This window comes from Manihot esculenta, chromosome 3 (assembly GCF_001659605.2).
Source record: "Manihot esculenta cultivar AM560-2 chromosome 3, M.esculenta_v8, whole genome shotgun sequence".
Lineage (NCBI taxonomy): Eukaryota > Viridiplantae > Streptophyta > Magnoliopsida > Malpighiales > Euphorbiaceae > Manihot > Manihot esculenta.
Window position 1 is genome coordinate 31228654 of NC_035163.2, and position 19113 is coordinate 31247766.

The 19113-nt window shown below is 32.3% G+C and overlaps 3 protein-coding genes across 4 annotated transcripts; 1 reads left to right on the plus strand and 2 right to left on the minus strand.

Annotated features, from left to right (window-relative positions):
• Nucleotides 1-226: 226 nt before the first annotated feature.
• Nucleotides 227-7959, minus strand: LOC110610473 (alanine--tRNA ligase). Of its 2 annotated transcripts, none has more exons than XM_021750409.2 (8): nucleotides 7801-7959; nucleotides 7543-7695; nucleotides 7344-7450; nucleotides 2364-2456; nucleotides 1884-1986; nucleotides 1703-1777; nucleotides 1132-1227; nucleotides 227-480 (listed from the first exon to the last, which is right to left on the minus strand). In XM_021750409.2, exons 1-8 carry the CDS (start codon nucleotides 7888-7890, stop codon nucleotides 451-453), a joined length of 747 nt encoding a protein of 248 aa, XP_021606101.1. In that variant the 5' UTR covers nucleotides 7891-7959; the 3' UTR covers nucleotides 227-450. The 2 variants fall into 2 exon arrangements, with proteins under 2 accessions (XP_021606101.1, XP_021606099.1); XM_021750407.2 differs by having other exon boundaries at nucleotides 227-630.
• A 2298-nt stretch (nucleotides 7960-10257) lies between these two features.
• On the plus strand, nucleotides 10258-10838 carry LOC110611999 (protein RALF-like 33). Its single transcript, XM_021752606.2, has one exon. It carries the CDS (start codon nucleotides 10321-10323, stop codon nucleotides 10678-10680), a length of 360 nt encoding a protein of 119 aa, XP_021608298.1. The 5' UTR covers nucleotides 10258-10320; the 3' UTR covers nucleotides 10681-10838.
• Nucleotides 10839-14696: 3858 nt separating this feature from the next.
• Nucleotides 14697-17136, minus strand: LOC110610731 (heat shock factor-binding protein). Its single transcript, XM_021750787.2, has 5 exons — nucleotides 16952-17136; nucleotides 16092-16145; nucleotides 15719-15742; nucleotides 15581-15623; nucleotides 14697-15109 (listed from the first exon to the last, which is right to left on the minus strand). Exons 1-5 carry the CDS (start codon nucleotides 16952-16954, stop codon nucleotides 14988-14990), a joined length of 246 nt encoding a protein of 81 aa, XP_021606479.1. The 5' UTR covers nucleotides 16955-17136; the 3' UTR covers nucleotides 14697-14987.
• Between the last annotated feature and the right edge of the window lie 1977 nt (nucleotides 17137-19113).

Here is a 19113-nt window from a genome sequence, read left to right on the forward strand (position 1 = left end):
GTTCAGATAATATATAATTCACCTATATTGTATGTATGAAGCATGTTAGTCATCCAGAAATGTTAACATCTAACATTCATTCATTGCTACATACCGTGTGGTGTTTGCACAAGATGCTTTAATTTTGAGTTTGATTAAACAATGAAAAACTTAATTTAAGGATGAACTAAGAATACGAAACTTAAATGTTCCATATAAAGACGGAAGCTTTGCTCAAGCAAGCAGGTGAAAGAAGTAAACTAACTCTAGGATTGAGTATCAGAGGTCAGCACAAGAATGAACTTTGGCAATGATAATGAAATATCAGAAACAGTGGTCCTAACAATGCTTATGTCATCTCCATCCTCGTACAAGCTTAAATGCCAATGGAAGACAGCATATGACATTGAAATTAGTAAAGGCCAAGAGATGGTTGCCCAACCAATGACATCGCCAGCTTCCCTTTTTTTTTCAAAGAAGGAGCTTCGAGATGACTTCACTCTGTATAAGTGATGGCTTAATCAGCTAAATGATATAAGAACACTGAAAGTGCGTTTCATAGTTTTAATTAACTGGAAGTGCCACATCTTCACAAGATCCAACAGTGTAAAAGACTTTTGTCATTCCCTTCTTTGTCCGAATTTGAGAAACCTGAACAATATACAACCCACTTGAAAAATAAAAATAAAAATAAAATGAGCACCTAAATTCACAACCCAAATTTTAATTCCAAGGCCGAAACGTATATGCAACTCTTCGTGTATAAAACTCCAACACAGAGTTTCATAATCTAATCATCACAATTATTTTATTCTCCTTTTACCATTCTAGTCATTCCAAACAAGTTGCATTTTTTTATGGGCAGTAGTGCTATTTTCATTGTCTCAGATACATAGGCAAACATAAATACTGATGATCCCATAAAGGTTATGCAACGATATCTTGATGGGAAGATTACCCAAAAGAATACAGAAATATCTGGGACGATTGCACGACATGCATGAACAATGAAACCATGGTATTCTATAGCTGATGAGAAAGAGATATATAAAGCAAGAACACATAAGCTCAAATATATACACATCCTCAACTAATGACAACTATTAAAAATATACAATCTAGAAGCTGTGTGGTTGAAGCAATTGATATTACCTTCATACTTACGATCTCTGAAATGTCAGAAACATGCGTACCACCGCAAGGACAGCCAGGAAAGTTTCCTAACTTCACAATGCGAGGAGTGCTGCCCTGTAAGAGATGCAAAACGTGCTATAATAAGAATCTAATGAACAATGCCAACCTAAAGTAGGTAATGAAATGAGATCACAGCCATTTTATACTATAGTTCAGTTAAACTCGTTTTTAATTTAGGAGAAAAAATGAAATTTAATTTTATTATCACCATCATCCACAATGTTCAATCATTTAAAGATAAAATTGGGATAGAAACTGATAGAGAGATCCTAAAAGTCAAGTTAATAAAGATTACTAATCATCAAGAAAAACCAAAACAAATACAAGCAAAATGTCAAGTTAATCCACCACATCCCTTGGAGAATGAAGATAACAATACATATTTGAAAAAGAACGACATTTTTGGGGGGTCAGAACCGCATGTTTGGGACCATCAAAGGCAAATCTTATATTTCTTTCTGAACATATAGATTATTACACCAAAGGCAAAAAGGAATTTTTTTTGCAGGAAAAACATTCAAATCCACACCTTGGGAATATAATCAGGAAGATGACCACCACACAAAGCTGAAGCTTCTTCATATGGCAATATAGCAGCAGAAACCTGTAGAAATCAATAGAAGAATTTGTGGCAACAAAAATAATAAAGGGCTAGTACAAATTCTCTCAGGATAGTAGGAAGTGAAAGAGAGCCAGAGAAAGAGAGTTACTTTGCCTCCTGTAGATATCAATGCATTGGCTTCTACCTCTAGTTCTTTTTGCTTGGTTTGCAATTCATTTTGAGGAACTGTACCTTTATATTCAACGAAAGGCCTGCCAAAATGAATTATATGAACCTATCTTCAAGAAATAAAAGAAATTATCTAAAATGAATTTGATGTCGATGATTTTGCAAGTGATCAAGTGGGAATTTTCCTTTCTCAAACCCTTCAAGAAGCAGAAAGAAAAATCTAGAAGTTAAAAAAATCAACAATAGGAACGACAGATGCTTCTGTTCCTTAACACCTAACACTCTCCAGTTCTAAAATATACCTAAATTAAGCTGTACAAAGACTGCTTTATTGTGCAGAACCTACAGGTTATTAATGTTGAAGGTTATGCATCATTGTTGCATAAGTTGATATGAAAAGTGGAATAACAAGAAGCAAGAGACAGCAAAAATTGGAATGTAAAGCAGGGTAAAAGTATACCCATCTGGAAAATGGTAGGCTTTTCCTGGTTGTAAATAACCTAATCCCACATTCAGCAAGCATCCATCCAGCAAATGCCCAGCTGAGTGCAACCTGATTAATATGAACAAAATTTTTGTCAAATAATAGGACAGAAGAAGTGAAGATAGGAGATGAACAGTCAAAAAATCAGGTCCACTTCAGAATAGCACCCTCTCTGATAGGTAATGAGCTTAACCTTATTAAAATTCCCAATCAAAGTTGAGTGCCAACGTTAAATGATAGTGTAACGACAACCACCCAGCAAATTGAACAGTATATTCCATTTCTTTTTTTAGCAATAATCAAACTAAATTAATAAATATAGTATCAATGTAGTTAGTGAAGAGTAGAACACTTCGGCAAAATTAGATTTTTTTGTGAGCCGGTGGAGTAGAATTTTAAAACTCGACATAGAGTTGGGCTTATCTCATCTTCGCTTACACAGTTACAGCTCTTGGTGAACCTTCTCCCTCTTCTTCTTCCTACCTTATATTTTTATATATGAGGCGTTTTTGCTAGTTTTCTTCTCTTTGTTTCATTCTTTCACCATAAGCTTTATAGTTGACAATTTGCTTCACTTAAATTCCTGTTATAAGTTATAGAAAGTAAATAAGTTAATATAGGAAGTAAATATTGATAGATGGGTCAGTTGCTTAATCTTAGGGATTGTATAATCATAGACTTGATTTTCCTTCCTGTTTAGTTACCGTCTCTCATGTATAAATAGGTTGTAATCTCAATTGTGATATACAATAAATATTATCTTTCTACATGGTATCAGAACCTTTCTCGTAGAGATTTTTTTCTCTTTTCTCTCTCATAAAGTTTTAAAATCTTTTTTTGGAGACTTAGGGCTCCGTTCATTTGGGTTATCCATAAAGGGTAACATTTGAATCTCACCATCGCTGGAGTCGCCACACCGACTCCTTGTCAGATTTGAGGTTTGTTTGTTGTTCGGGTATTGGGTGGAGGTGTTTTATTTGGTACTGTTCATCGGCACTGTTCACGGTACTGTTTATCGATACTGTTCATCAGGGGTACTGTTCATCGGGGTACTGTTCACGCCGGGTACTGTTTTCTGATTCTGTGTTTCTTTTGTTGCTATCGTTTTGGGTTGGTTGTCCTTATGGCTGAAGTTAAAACCACCACCGTAACTGATGTGATTCCTATGATGACTAAAATCACGAAACACAAATTGAATGAATCTTCCGATCAGGGAATTTTGATATCTGCAGATGAGTATGCACAATTCATCCAATACTAGGCATCTATAAAATCCTCTAATTCCTCCTCTATCACTGCAATTGCAGAGTCAGATAACTCTACTGCATATCTTGTGTCTTCATCCTCCAAATGGGTTATTGATTCTGGTGCTACCGATCATATGTCAGGTAATTCTACCCTTTTGTCCAATCTTGAGTCTCATACATCGCCTTCTTATGTTACTCTAGCTGATGGCACTAAATCGTCTATCATGGGTTCTAGTTATGTCAACTTAACCCCTTCTCTTTCTGTATCCTCTGTATTATGTCTCCCTAAGTTCGCATTTAATTTGCTTTCCGTGAGTAAACTCACTCGTGCATTGAATTGTTGTGTCTCATTCTTTCCTGATCACTATGTTTTTCAGGATCTTTCGACGAAGCAGATTATTGGTAGAGGAAGTGAGTCAGATGGTCTTTACGTCTTGGATCAGCAACTACCTCGATCTCCTCGATCTCTGGTATGCTCCACGCGTTTAACACCTTTTGATATTCATTGTCGTTTAGGGCATCCTTCTCTCTCGGTTTTGAAGAAGTTATATCCACAGTTTCATTCTTTGTCTATTCTAGATTGTGAGTCTTGTCAATTTGCCAAACATCATTGTTTACCTACACTGTCTCGAGTAAATAAACGGGCTTCGTCTCCCTTTGAGTTAGTCCATTCAGATGTTTGGGGTCCCTGTCCTATTGTGTCTAAGTCTGGCTTTAAGTATTTTGTTACTTTTGTTGATGATTTCTCTCGTACTACTTGGTTATTTTTAATGAAGAGTCGTTCAGAATTATTTTCAATTTTTTGTGCATTTTATGCTGAAATCCAAACCCAATTCAATACTTCCATCCGTATATTGCAAAGTGATAATGCTAAAGAGTATCTCTCTGGGGAATTTCAATCTTATTTGTTACAAAAAGGGATTCTTCATCAATCCTCTTGTGTTGCCACTCCTTCACAAAATGGAGTTGCTGAAAGAAAAAATCGACATCTTCTTGAAGTAGCTAGAGCCCTCTTATTCCAAATGAAGGTACCTAAATGTTTTTGGGCTGATGCTGTATCCACTGCTTGCTTTTTGATCAATCGCATGCCTTCCTCCGTCCTTCATGGTGATATCCCTTATAACATTTTATTTCCCACTAAATCTTTGTTTCCTATTGCGCCACGTATCTTTGGTTGTACTTGTTTTGTTCGTGATGTTCGTCCACAGGTTACTAAATTGGATCCCAAATCACTCAAATGTGTCTTCCTTAGCTACTCTCGATGTCAGAACGGGTATCGTTGTTTTTCTCCTGATCTGAATCGGTATCTTGTGTTTGCGGATGTAACATTCTTTGAGTCCACTCCGTTTTTTCCGTCATCATCTGTTTATAACACCCAGGAGGAGGAAGATGACCTCTTGTTATAAATTGTTCGCTCTCCGTCTCCTCAGACTACTCCTATACCTTTCGCTCATGTGCCAGGTCGCCCTCCCATCTTTCATGTATATTCCAGACGCTTAGAGGACTCTGACTCCGTTCCGCTACCCGCTTCTTCGTCGACCGATCCTGCTCCTACTGATCCTTCATTGTCTGATTTGGATTTGCCCATTGCTCTTCGCAAAGGTAAACATACTTGCACTTATCCTATTTCATCTTGTGTCTCTTATGATCAATTATCCTCCTCTTCTCGTTGTTTTGTCACTGCTTTAGATTCTATTTCAATTCCCAAAACTGTTATTGAGGCTTTGTCCCATCCTGGTTGGCGTGCTGCAATGGAAGAGGAAATGATGGCCCTTGACACTAATGGTACTTGGGAGTTGATATCCTTGCCCCCAGGAAAGCGAGCTATTGGGTGCAAATGGGTGTTCGCAGTGAAAGTAAATCCTGATGGATCTATTGCTCGCCTCAAGGCCCGTTTAGTGGCCAAAGGTTATGCACAAACTTATGGAGTTGACTATTCTGATACATTCTCCCCAGTTGCCAAGCTCGCATCTGTCCGATTGTTTATTTCCTTGGCGGCTACTCATGATTGGCCTTTGCATCAACTGGATATTAAAAATGCTTTTCTTCATGGTGATCTTCAGGAGGAGGTGTATATTGAGCAACCACATGGTTTTGTTGCTCAGGGGGAGTCAGGTAAGGTTTGTAGACTTCGAAAATCGCTTTATGGCCTGAAACAGAGTCCTCGGGCATGGTTTGGCAGGTTTAGTGAGGTGGTCCAACAGTTTGGAATGAAGATGAGTAAGTGTGATCACTCAGTATTTTATAGAAATTCTGATAGTGGAGTAATTCTGCTTGTAGTATATGTGGATGATATCGTTATCACAGGAAGTGACATTACTGGCATCACATCCCTAAAAGAATTTCTTAAAACACAGTTTCATACAAAGGATTTGGGTTCTTTGAAATATTTCTTGGGAATCGAAGTTATGCGGTGTAAGAAAGGCATCTTCTTAACTCAAAGAAAATATGTTCTTGATTTGTTGGCAAAAACAGGAAAATTGGGTGCTAAGCTTTGTAGTGCCCCAATGACCCCTAACCTTCAACTTACCACAGAAGACAGTGAGCCATTTACAGATCCTGGAAGGTATAGAAGATTAGTTGGCAAGCTGAATTATTTGACGGTGACGCGTCCTGATATTGCATATTCAGTGAGTGTGGTAAGTCAGTTTATGTCTTCTCCTACTGTTGCCCAGTGGGATGCTCTGGGACAGATTCTTTGTTACCTTAAAGGGGCCCCAGGGCGAGGCCTATTCTATGGTAACCATGGACACTCAAATATTGAATGCTTTTGTGATGCTGATTGGGCAGGCTCGAAAGTTGATAGGAGGTCAATTACTGGGTATTGTGTTTTTGTGGGAGGTAACTTGGTCACATGGAAAAGTAAGAAGCAAAATGTGATCTCCCGTTCTAGTGCTGAATCTGAATATCGAGCTATGGCACAAGCCGTTTGTGAAATCTTGTGGGTACGTCAACTGTTGGAAGAAATTGGGTTCACAAATTCGGTGCCTGCTAAGTTATGGAGTGATAATCAAGCAGCTATCCACATTGCCTCCAATCCAGTATTTCACGAGAGAACTAAACACATCGAGATTGATTGTCATTTTATTCGTGAAAAGGTCCAACAAAAGATAATATCAACAGGACATATCCGAACTGGAGAACAATTAGGAGATATTTTCACTAAAGCTCTAAATGGGACTCGAGTTGATTATATATGTAACAAGTTGGGCATGATTAACATTTATGATCCAACTTGAGGGGAGTGTTATAAGTTATAAAAAGTAAATATGTTAATATAGGAAGTAAATATTGATAGATGAGTCAGTTGCTTAATCTTAGGGATTGTATAATCATATTTTCCTTTTCATGTTTAGTTACCATCTCTCATGTATAAATAAGTTGTAATATCTGTTGTGATATACAACAAATATTATCTTTCTACAATTCCAATAGCAAATTTTTTATTCCAGAAGAATTCTCTACTTTTGTCAATTATTCTGTAAAGCTGTGTTCAGTATCAGACGCCAATAGTATTCATTATCAAAAAGTAATTACATTGCAATTAAGTTCAAAATTTTATAGATTTTCCACAGGCTGCTTTAAGATAAAAGATAAAAGTCATAAAATCAAGGCAAATTTAAGAGCATATTAAGTTAATTAGAAATAATAATCCAAGTAAAACTCCTGCAAATAACTATTACATCCTTAATTTAATGACTAGTTGAACCTGGAATTCAGCTTTCTCCTGCACTCATCAACATGCAACAAAACTTCTCTCCCTTTCTCAAGGAAATCGCCGCCAGAATCCTCCTCCAAAACTCCGTAATGATAAACCTATGCAAGCCCAAACAAATATTCAAGAAATTAAAAAGAAGAAAAGATAGAAAATGAAAAAAGATGTACGAGAAAATGCACAAAGCAGCTACAATTCCGTCCTTGGATCGAACATCTTGAACGATGAATTTGCAGTTGGAATCATCCAAAGCAGTGGTGATGAATCCAGTGTCCGCCGGCTGGCCTCCACCTTGAGGATGAAAGATCGTGGATAACAATATCAAAACAAACCTACCATCATCTCCCTTTCAATTTCAGATAAAAATAATTAAATTAGAAACTGAGATTATATGTTAGCAATTGAAGCTAAAAAAAGGTGGAGAGATGAGAAAGGGATTGAAGGAGTATACTTTGGAGGAGGAGATGAGAGTAGTTTTGGATTGAAGTTTCCACATATCATCATAGTATTCCAGTTTTGTTCTTGGGATGGTCGAATCCATGGAGTCGCAGAATCTGATGAAGCTTTGACAGACATTGAAGAATTTTAAACTTCTTCGCTTCCACTTTCGTCTTCTCCAGCCAATAGGACCTTTTTGACGTGGCAATACTGTATTCGTCAATGCATTCACATTGACTGAGGTGAGTATTTGTCACGGAGACTTTTTTTTGTCGTTTTTAAATATTAATTTTTTCTAAATCAGCTATTATTTCAAGAAATTAAAATCCAAAAAAAAAACCATTGCTACTCTAAAAATTCCAATTTAAAAACCTCAAAGTATAAAAGCGCTCTATATTTAAAGTCGCGAACATCAAATTCACCACATTATACACTGAAATAGAAAAATCAATTAAAAAAATACAGTTCTATGATTTAAACAAGGAGCTAACTTCTGTATGTAACAAAAAAAATAGAGAAAATATAGTGATTTGAGGATGGTTAATAGGTCAAAATTTATTAAAAAATAGAGGAAGTTTGAACTTGCGCACTTCCTCTATTATTTAATAAACTTTGGCCCATTTACCATTCTCTGAACACTCTATCTTCTTTATTCCTTATGGTCACGAACACAGGTTAACTCCCAATTTAAATTATTGAATTGCATTTTTTTGATCGATCTTTCTTGATTTTAATGTTCACAATTTCAAATATCGGTGCTTTTATGCTTTAGGGTTTTTAAATTGAACTTTTTAGTGGAAAAAGTGATTATTTCATTTGATTTTTTTTAAGAGCTAAATTTTTTATTGTGTTAATATTATTATTTTAATTATTTAAAAATATTGGAAATGGTAAGAGTAAATTTAGTGATGTTATTTTTTTAATGGAACTCTAATAATATAGATTTATATAATTATAATCGGATTTAGTCGAGTTAGAGTTTAAAAAATAATATCAAGATTTTAGGTTTTATTTATAGGATATTCGCTGTCCGAATTATTTATATAAATGATTAATTTAATATAAAAGTATTTATTTTATAGTAATATTTAAAAAGAATTATGTGTTTTTAATTAAAATTAAATTTTTTTAAATGAAAATTATTAATAAAAAATATTTTTATATAAATTATTAATTAAAATATATATGACTAAATGCATTTGTATTTTATCTAAATAATAATAATTAGATTTTGAATGAATTTAAATGATGATTGAGAATATTATTAATATGTATGGATTGAGATATTTTAATTTTTGTGGATACCTACGGCATACATTCTAGATCCTCAAGTTGAGTTTTGTTCTAAATAAATTTTTTATCAATTGATGTATTCAATTTATAGCAGAATTATTTTCTTTTAATCTTTTAATTTTAAACTTTTTTTAATTAAATTTTAAGTTTTTATAACTTACTTGCCACTACGAGTTTTGAAGATTTAATTCTAGTATCATTCTAATCTACAAGATTAGGTCGTAACATAGATTATATAAAAATTAAAGATAAATCAACAAACTTAGATTTTATTAATAAAAATTCAAAAAAATATAATTTAAAAAATTTATATGTTAATTATCCACTTAATTAATAAATGTTTTTTAAATTTTAACGTTTGTAAGTTTGTTATCTGACTGATGAAAAATTTAAATGTTTTATTTTTTAATAAATAAATAAATTTTTATTTCACAAAATAAAAATATAACACTTTAAAAAAAATTATGTCAATCTAGTATAAAAACACAAATATATATATGTAATTTTTTTAGAATAAAATTAATAAATAAATGTAAATTAATTTTTAAATATTAAACAGTAAATAAAAGTAAATGGAGAATAATAAAAGCTATAATCAAGTTTGTTAAAAGTTAATAAAATATAAAATTAGTTTCTAAAAAAAGCAAAATATAAAATTGGGCTTTTGATTTTGCATTGCGATTGAGAAGCCCAAATAATTAATCATTAAAATAAATTTATTATATATAATAATAATAATACTATTAATATTTCAATTGAAAAAATTGGTAAAAAAAAAAAAGCCAATTAGATTATATCTGATTGAAATAATAAATAAAAAAAATTAAAATAGTTGTATATTATCTCAGCAAGTGGGGTTGAGTTGGTTAATGATTGGTTCTTTTCATGCTTAAGGTTGGAGTTGCAAGATTTTAGTCACAGTGAGCAAATCCAAGCCCAATGAGCACGTACCGGAAGATGAGGCCATTCATGGAACCCACGATTTTGTTTATTGAAATATGGAATGCAAAACTAAAATTTTAAAATTTATATAAAAGTCAAAATGATGATTAGCGTGTGTCTTAGGTTCTAAGTAAAGTGAAGTGATCTTTAAAATTTTCAGTGGCATATCCGTAATTTTTCCATAAACCAATGGCAATTGCATTTGGACCGTCACTTATAATCCCCAAACTTGTCTCATTTTCAATCCGCTCATATTCTTACAACTTCAAACCATAGACACAGAGAGAAAACCTGAAAAATGGGAAGCTCCAAACACTACTGCCGTTTTCTCCTGATTTCTGCAGTACTAGCCCTCCACGTGGCCTTATCAACCTCATCAACTGCAGCCGTTGATTTCATCCCAATGGAATCGGGTTGCCGCGGATCAATCGCGGAGTGCTTGATGAGCGGCGACCAAGATTTCCTGATGGAATTCGCGATGGACAGTGAGATCAACCGGCGCATCTTATCAGCTACCAGATATATAAGCTACGGTGCGCTGAGGAGGAACGTTGTGCCCTGTTCGAGACGCGGCGCCTCGTATTACAATTGCCGACCAGGAGCTCCGGCCAACCCCTACTCTCGCGGGTGCAATCGTATCACTCGCTGCAGGAATTGATTTTGTTTTAATTTTTTCAAAATTTTTCCCATTTGTTTTAAGATTTTTTCCCAAATCACTGTATTTGGGGGTGTTTTAATTGTGATTATTATGTGCTAATTGTGTCTAGACATAAATTTATGATGGGTTTATGGAATAAAATAAAATTTTAAAATATATATTTATGATTATTAATTTATTATGCTTGTAATTCGATATACTTCAACATTAAATAATCCAGAGTGTTATATGATTTTTTTTTTTTTTTGTGCCTTTTCTTTTGGATTATATTGTTGATTTTTGGGATTATTCTAATTTAAAGGTGCGATAATTCAAATGCATTAAATTTTTTGTTTCTCAGTTGTCATGATTAAGAAATTAATACTGCGAGAGTTTTTCGATTCTATTAATTTTCTTTTCTAAGTATAAATCTTGCTACATTTTACAGACAATAATTTTGATAAAATATGTTTATATTAAAATTATTATTTTCTTTATCGCTTGCTTTAAATTATTTAAAATAAAATAATTTTATTATTAATATGAATAAATTAAGTTTAACCAATTTTTTTTTTTCAAACTAAGAGTAAATTTTTTTTATTGTCATGATATAGTATTTCTTTTCTATCATTTCCTATTGTTCTTCCTTCTTTTGGAAAGTGAAATAAAGAAGATACCAAAAATAAGAAATTAATTAAAGAAGAAAGCTTCTGTCGTATTTAAAATAAATATATCATTTTAATTGAAAAAACACAAAAAGAAGATAATTTTCCACTAGAAGTTTCCGTAAATGAGAAAACGTGTAACGTGCTGCTACGGGTGGCACCATCCTGGCCGGTTCGAAAATGAATTAATGATTCTGATTTAAGATTTACAGGATTTGAACTGGATTGGAGTTTTTCTTTTCTCTTTTTTTAATTTCATTTTTAATTAATTAAAATTAACAGATTACAATTTTAAATAGTTTATTTATGTATAATTATTTTTAATTTTAAATAAATAATTTTTAATTTTAAGCTGAACGGCGGTGACTCTCACCCCATGAAATTATGAAAAAAGGAAAAAAAAGAAAGAAAAGGAAGTGTGAAAGGAAATAGGAAGAATATCTAAAATTGAAATATCCCTACTTTATTAGCTGTAGCTGATTGGATATGCGCCCGCCCGGCCAGTTAACCGTTTTTGTTCGCATTCGAAATTTGTCCCCCTTATTTTCCTTTCTTTTTTTTAAAATTCACCATCAAAAACATAAATTTCATGAAATTAAAAAAAAAAAACCAAACAATAAAAAATATAGTTGGAAGGAGCGCCAAAGTGAAGCAATCCCACCACTGGAATTTTCCTTCTTCCTTTTCTCTCCATGTTAAGGAAATTTATTCTTTTACCTTATTAATAGAATAATCTCAAACTCAATATATACACTTAACCAACTTCATTAGGCAATGCTAGGCATTGAATATATATATAAGAATAAAAATAATATTTTGAGTAAAGCAGTGATAAATTTCATATTTCAACTAATAAAATTTTATTAATCAAATAAATAAATATAGGTATGAGATTTTTCATATTAAATACTAAAAAAATAATAATAATAAGGGTAATTTACGATTTAGTTCCTGGGTATTACCATTATTAACAAGTCAGTCCCTGTATTTTTAGAAACCTATTAAAACGTCCTTATATTTTATTTCCGTCAACGAAATAGTCCTTCCGTCCTATTTTCCGTTAAAATTAGATAAAGGAGAAGAGAAAAAACTTTTAAAATCCAATTTTATCCTCAAATAAAATCATTTATTTAGTCCTTGTATATTACAATTATTAACAAGTTAGTCCTTACATTTTCAAAAATCTATTAAAATATTTTTATCTTTTTTCATATCTATTAAAACGTCTTTATCGTTTTTTTATGTCAACTAAATAGTCCCTATCTTTTCTCAGATCTATTAAAACGTCCTTATCGTTTCTTTTTGTCAACGAAATAGTCCTTGTATTTTCTTTCGTCCTCCTCCTCCTCCTCCTCCTCCTCCTCCTCCGAAAAAGAAGAAGAAGAAAAAGAAGAAAAAGAAGAAGAATAAGAGAAAGAAGAAGAAGAAGAAGAAGGAGGAGGAGAAGAAGAAGAAGGAGGAGGAGGAGGAGAAGAAGAAGAAGAAGAAGAAGAAGAAGAAGAGAAAGAAGAAAAAGAAGAAGAAGGAGAAGAAGAAGAAGGAGAAGAAGAAGAAGAAGAAGAAGAAGAAGAAGAAGAAGAATGAGAAGAAGAAGAAGAAGAGAAAGAAGAAAAAGAAGCAAAAGAAGAAGAAGGAGAAGAAGCAGGAGAAGGAGGAGAAGAAGCAGAAGAAGAAGAAGAAGAAGAAGAAGGAGAAGAAGAAGAAGCAGAAGAAGAATTGATGAAGAAGAAAAGGAAGGAGGAGGAGAAGGAGAAAAATAATGGGGGGTAATATAGTCTTTTACTATATTTTTAACGGCAAAAATAGATAGAAGGACTATTTCGTTGACGGAGAGAAAACATAAGGACGTTTTAATAGGTTTCTAAAAATACAGGGACTGACTTGTTAATAATGGTAATACCCAGGGACTCAATCGTAAATTACCCTAATAATAATTTCAAGAATCTGGTCCTCCCCCACATGAAAGGAGCCTCGCGCGGACAGACAAATTGCAGTGGATGACATCTGAATGCCATCTAGCTGGGGCAGCTCTATAACAGCTTTTTTTTTTTTTTTTAAAATAAGAAGACTGCAGAAATTATATAGGAGTAACTTTGTATTTTTTTTCTTTATAAATAACTATCATTAAATAAATTGTTAAAATGTTGACAAAATATCTTAAATCAACTAAGCATAAAATACAGCACATGCATATTATATTTTCTCTCGTAGAAATCCATAAGATTAATGAATTAAAAATAGAAATTCATAATATTGATGAATTAAAAAGAGATCATAAATCTGTTTAAACTATTATTTTTTCAAGGCGAGACTTCAAATTTGACGCTCCTATATTTAAGTATAAAAAATATATTTTTTACTACTATTGATAATTCATTTAACATCTTCAAATGTATTAAATTAAATTCAACTTAAAATCTGTTCTATTCTGCATTTTGTTATGTTTGAAATAATTAGTAAAGTAAAATTTTCAGTTATTTTTAAAGAAAATAATTTTTTTAGAAAAGAAAATTGTTTTTTTTCTTTTTTTAAATAAATTTTAATAAAATTATTATATATAAATTTATTGATAATTTTATTTTTAAATTAAAATTAAACAATAAAAAATTATTTTATTGTGAAAAATATTTTTTAATATAAATTTTTTTTACAAACTAATGTATAATATATTTTAATCGATATAATTTGAGAAGAATTAGGTAGCTTTTTTTAAAAAGAATAATAACCATATCTATTAGATAATATTAAAGAAATGGTACTTCTTCAATCTTCCGATTACAAATTTCAAACTTAACCTGAGGGCATTCATGTTAGTTATCATTTTAAAAATTTAAATTTTAATATTTATAAAAATTAAATCAATTTAAATTTTTAATAAATTTTTTATTTTTAATATTTTAAAATTTAATTAAAATATTTTAATTTTAACTATATCTAATTTCTCAATATCATTAAAAATAATAAATTATTATCATTAATCCATTCAATTCAATTTTTTAAAATTTTTTTATTAAAATTAAACCAAATTAAAATAATTAAAATTTTTAAAATTAAAAATCAAATCGAATTAAAACAAATAAAAAAATTAATATAAATTTTCAAATTAATTTAATTCAATCAATTTTTTCAATAAAATAAATACATCTCACTCCACAGAGTCTTCGTCACATTAGCATCAACATTAAAGTTTTGTACCTGGACCACTCTTCTCTCTCTCTTTTTTCTTTTTTTTTATGTAAATACATATTTATGGGGAAAAAAAAAATCAATCATGTTCCGAGGTGATGGCACCTGGATGCACAATAATTTCACAAAAGTAGACAAATATATTTCTTAAAATCATCATATAACAAAATACCAGCAACCTCAAGAGCCATGAACTTCACTCATTCTTTGCATTCATTCCCATTTTGTGCAGACATCAGAATTAAAGGAAAACTAAAAAAAAAAAAAAGGAAGAAAGAAAGAGAGAAAGGAGAAGATGCAGAAATCAAATTGGATTCACCTAATACACTAATATCCCATCAAACAAGTAGCTTTAGAACATGACAAGTTGGCTTTTAAATCAAGGTCTGCAAATGGCAAAGTGAAATCTCTCAGTAGAACAGCTAATTGTTTAGTCACCACAGTATCTTTTTACTAAGCTGAGGTTCAATCAGTGCCTCACTTGGGTTCTTTACCCTCGGTAGGGGCTGAAGGAGAAGGAGAGCCCTCTACCCCCATCTCAGATCTGAGATCATTGATGCTTTGCTCCAACTCATCTATCCTCCTGCCCATTTCATCAAGTGCTTTGCAGTCAAAGAAACCAACATTAAATTCCATATCATATTATGGACATGTTAAGCAAGGAACCAGGACTAAAACCTAGTGTAATAAAGGGAATAAATTTTAGATTTGAACAAAAGAAATAACTTTATAAAGCTTTTCAGTGACCACTTCACGTCCCTATATGACAACCAAAAAGTTCAACAACCACCACCACTGCAGCTTTTGCAAATGACTTTAGTTAGTTTAAAAGAGGTTCCATATGACACAAAAAGGCTAAATGACCATAATGCAAAGACCAAAGGGACTCCTCACAAATGCTACTAAGGGAAAGTGAAATAATTTCATACCCCTAAATGTCAAAATACATTGCTCCACACCCCCCTCCATTCCTATCATCAAATAAGCAATTCAAGTTATCTAACACATATTGAACACTCATTTCTCTGGCAAGATAATTTGAAATCAACACAGGAACAAGAAAAGGATATTCTTTGTAATGATGGAATCCGACATTGTCTGGAACCGGGATTGCTGAAAGTGCAACAATGAAACTTTTGTAAATGTATGCATAGTTTAAGGTAACTTCAGATACAAACCCTCACAGACATATCTAATCACAAACTCACCATTTGCTGGAGTAGATTTTGTACCTGCAGAAATAAATATAAAACCTCAGGAACGGCTAAACCTCCAATCATTTGAACTATATAACTATTGTAGCGAACAGGTAAGGCAGAAGCTTTATTGGAAATACTATGGAAAATACTACATGCACTCCAACAAATGAAAAAGGAAAGAAATAAAAATTGCAAACACCAACAGCCACATGTGAAGTATAATAGCAGTGCAATCCATGTTGTGGCAAAAGATACATAATATACTCACAAATCCATCAAGTGATACTAAGCACCCTAAGTTAAAATGAGCCACCATTTAACAATAACTTGAATGCTTATATGGATTAGTAAATTGTCCTTGAAGATGAGTTCAGGAACTTACAAAAGCTGTCATGTCAGCAGTGCTCTGCTTTGGGTCTTCAGCATTATGCCCATCCTGCCAGTCAATAAAATGAGATTTTTTAATCCAAACTGTTACATGGAGCATTAGTACAGTGCAAGAAGCTACTAGATATAAAATGGATGCAAAAGAAAGGAAGCCAGCCACAGTTAATATAAGAAGTCATCAAGCAACTATTTTGTATTTGTACTCCATGGTAATAGGATATCGTTCCTCCACATATTTGATAATTAGCAAAACAAAGCAGTAGAAAAATTAATCTAATGCCAGCTGCTCAGCAGTTCATATTACATTGAAGAACCACACATAAGTTCTATTTAGCAACAACCGTGTATCCCTTCAGCATAGGATCAGCAAAAAGAAAAAAAGATCTCTGATCATGAATATCCCACAAAGCATATAAAGTAATATTGGTAAGTGCTGCTTTCGCTTGAATAATCTCACAAGAAGAAAGTGAACACATAATCAAATACACACATTCAAAGGATGGAATACAAAGGTTTCTAAATTCCCATATATTACAAGGAATCTGCATCATCATCAACACCGAGTCTTTCCACCAAGAAATTGACCCCATTTTCTGTCTAATTTAATGCTGTTGAAGATACAATAGATACACGGCTTTTTCACAATTGCCATATCAAACAGTTCATTCTCAAATATATTAAAAAATGCTGCGGTAAGTTGCACCATCCGGTAAAAAATTATACAGTTCCATCAGAAAATTAAAAAATTTTCATGTCGATGCCTAGAGAGAAATCGACATATCAACAGATTTTGAATTATAGGGTTCAATAATTGCATGCTTACAAAATGGAAGTGAAAAAAGCGCAAATATTTACCATTTTATGAGTTACCGTCTTGTAAGGTTGCTTTTGGATGGTTGGCTTCGGCAGCTCGATGCAGGAACAAGCAGAGATTTTCCGGTAAGAAATGTGGATGGTGGTGGAGTAGGCGGGGAGGGAAGAACTGTGAAGAAAAATAATAACACAATTACAAATTTATCCCTCCTTCGACTTTGTAGCTTCGGAAAGCTCGAGCCTTGAGGTCCGTTTAATACTTAATTGATTTAATAATTAATTCAAGGACAATTTTTGGTTGTTGAGCTTATTAGCTATTTAACGTTATTATTTGACATACTAGATGTTCAAATATAGGGATAATTGTTTTAATAGTTGTGGTTTGGCTAAATACACATGTAAACACCTCAATTTTAAAAAATTCTTGTGTCACTCTTAATTTTTAAAACGTTTCATTATATATTTATATTTTTAAAAAGTAAAAATTAATTAATTTTTAAATGCGCATCAAAAGTGAATACGCGGGCTAAACAGACAATAAGAAATATTAATTAATATTGATGTGAAAAAAAAAATAATGTAAGCTCCTTCCCAATTAAATATGTTAGACGGTGAATTAAAAATTTAAGAAAATGTGATTTACTTCCCATTTCTCTTAAAAAATTCTTAGCCATTTGCTTCTCCTTTCTCTTTAGAATTTCTTAGCCATTTACTTCTTAATTCTCCTCAGAAATTTATTAATTTTCATCGGGTCGTTAATCGAAATAATTTGAATTATTATAAATGGAAGATAGTTCTCTATTGCCATTATGGAAAAAGAAGAGTGCCTAAGCACTCTTGGACGAATCTGAATCCTGGAAGAAAGTTCTTCAGATGCAATACATATGGAGTAATATTTTAATTTTTAGCATATTACATGGGTTATTATTCATTATTTTCTATTATTTATCACTATACCTAACTAAAATTTACAAGAATTTGGTGCTTGTGGATTTTTCATGTGACTTGACCCTCCTATGTCATTACACGCTAAGCATATCATTATTGAGTTGCTAACAAGAATTATGATGCATAAATCTTAAGCAAATAATGCAAAGAGTAGAGAAGGCAAATGGAGGTTCATTGCCATTCGCATTATAATTGTGAGCTGCCTACTATACTATGTTGCTTCAAATTTGAGTTGTTAAATTTATCAACATAGCAGGTTAAAGCAACACACAAACTGTGTGAACTATTTTTTGATTTTTGTAAGTGCTCATTGTGAGCTGCGAGCTGCGAGTTGCGAGCTACATATTGCTTTTTAGATATTGTAAGCAAATGAAGAGGTTGTACCGAAATAGAGTATGAAATTATCAATCCAACTCCAAATTATGAGATTTGTACTGAAACTATTGAACAATGGAATGAAGCTTTGAATTATCCCTTTTTATTATTTTCTACTGTGTTTTTTCAATTGGAAAAATATTAGAGTAATATTCTTGTGATTATAGTAATGTGATAATATAATTTATTTAACATTGTTAGCTACCGTGTACTAATATAAAATATATCCTGCTAGTTAAACAATATGATAATATGAAATAAATCTTAGTAATTTAAATAATATTTAATTCTAAATTAAATAACATGAAATAGATAAATGTTTAAAGAAACCTCTAAATTGCCATTGTAATACTATTCACATTCCAATATCACAATGGCTTAAACAGTATATGAGTTTAAGCATGTGCTAATACAACATTTCAACCCTAAAATAACTAAAAAGTGGCTTGAACATATATATACCAACAAAATAAATTATTGTTAAGAAAAGTTAAGCATATGCCAATATAACCAAAAGACAATTTGTTAATATAACACTTAATTTTCCTGGTTAGCATTAATTTTGTAATATCCGGCTCGAGTCCGGCCTCGGAATTCCTGTAGTTCGGTGGAATCTCGGGTGTCGGAACCCTCGAGAAGGGTAAGACATATGTTTTCAGGTGTGTTTTAAGAGTTTTGCATGTTTTCAAGAGTCAAAGGAAGTGAGTTTTGAACGAAAAGCAACAAGGGAGAAATGCAAAGGTTCGGCCGCCGAAGGTCACTTTCGGCCGCCGAACATTGCATGGTTTCGGATTCACGTTCGGCTGCCGAAGGTGGTCTGGCCAGCCACCTATAAAAGGGCCAAAGGTCGGTGGAAGGAGGATATTTCTCCTCCACTTGCA

Excerpts from the sequence above, each read along its gene's own strand:
- LOC110610473 (XM_021750407.2), bottom strand. The coding sequence starts at position 7,890 with ATGGATTCGACCATCCCAAGAACAAAACTGGAATACTATGATGATATG. Across the intron at positions 7,696-7,800 it reads CTCTCATCTCCTCCTCCAAA|GGAGATGATGGTAGGTTTGT; the intron begins GTATACTCCTTC and ends TGAAATTGAAAG. Across the intron at positions 1,778-1,883 it reads TGATATCTACAGGAGGCAAA|GTTTCTGCTGCTATATTGCC; the intron begins GTAACTCTCTTT and ends TGATTTCTACAG.
- LOC110610731 (XM_021750787.2), bottom strand. Across the intron at positions 15,743-16,091 it reads CTGCTGACATGACAGCTTTT|GTACAAAATCTACTCCAGCA; the intron begins GTAAGTTCCTGA and ends TTATTTCTGCAG. Across the intron at positions 15,624-15,718 it reads AAAATCTACTCCAGCAAATG|CAATCCCGGTTCCAGACAAT; the intron begins GTGAGTTTGTGA and ends TTGCACTTTCAG.
- LOC110611999 (XM_021752606.2), top strand. The coding sequence starts at position 10,321 with ATGGGAAGCTCCAAACACTACTGCCGTTTTCTCCTGATTTCTGCAGTA.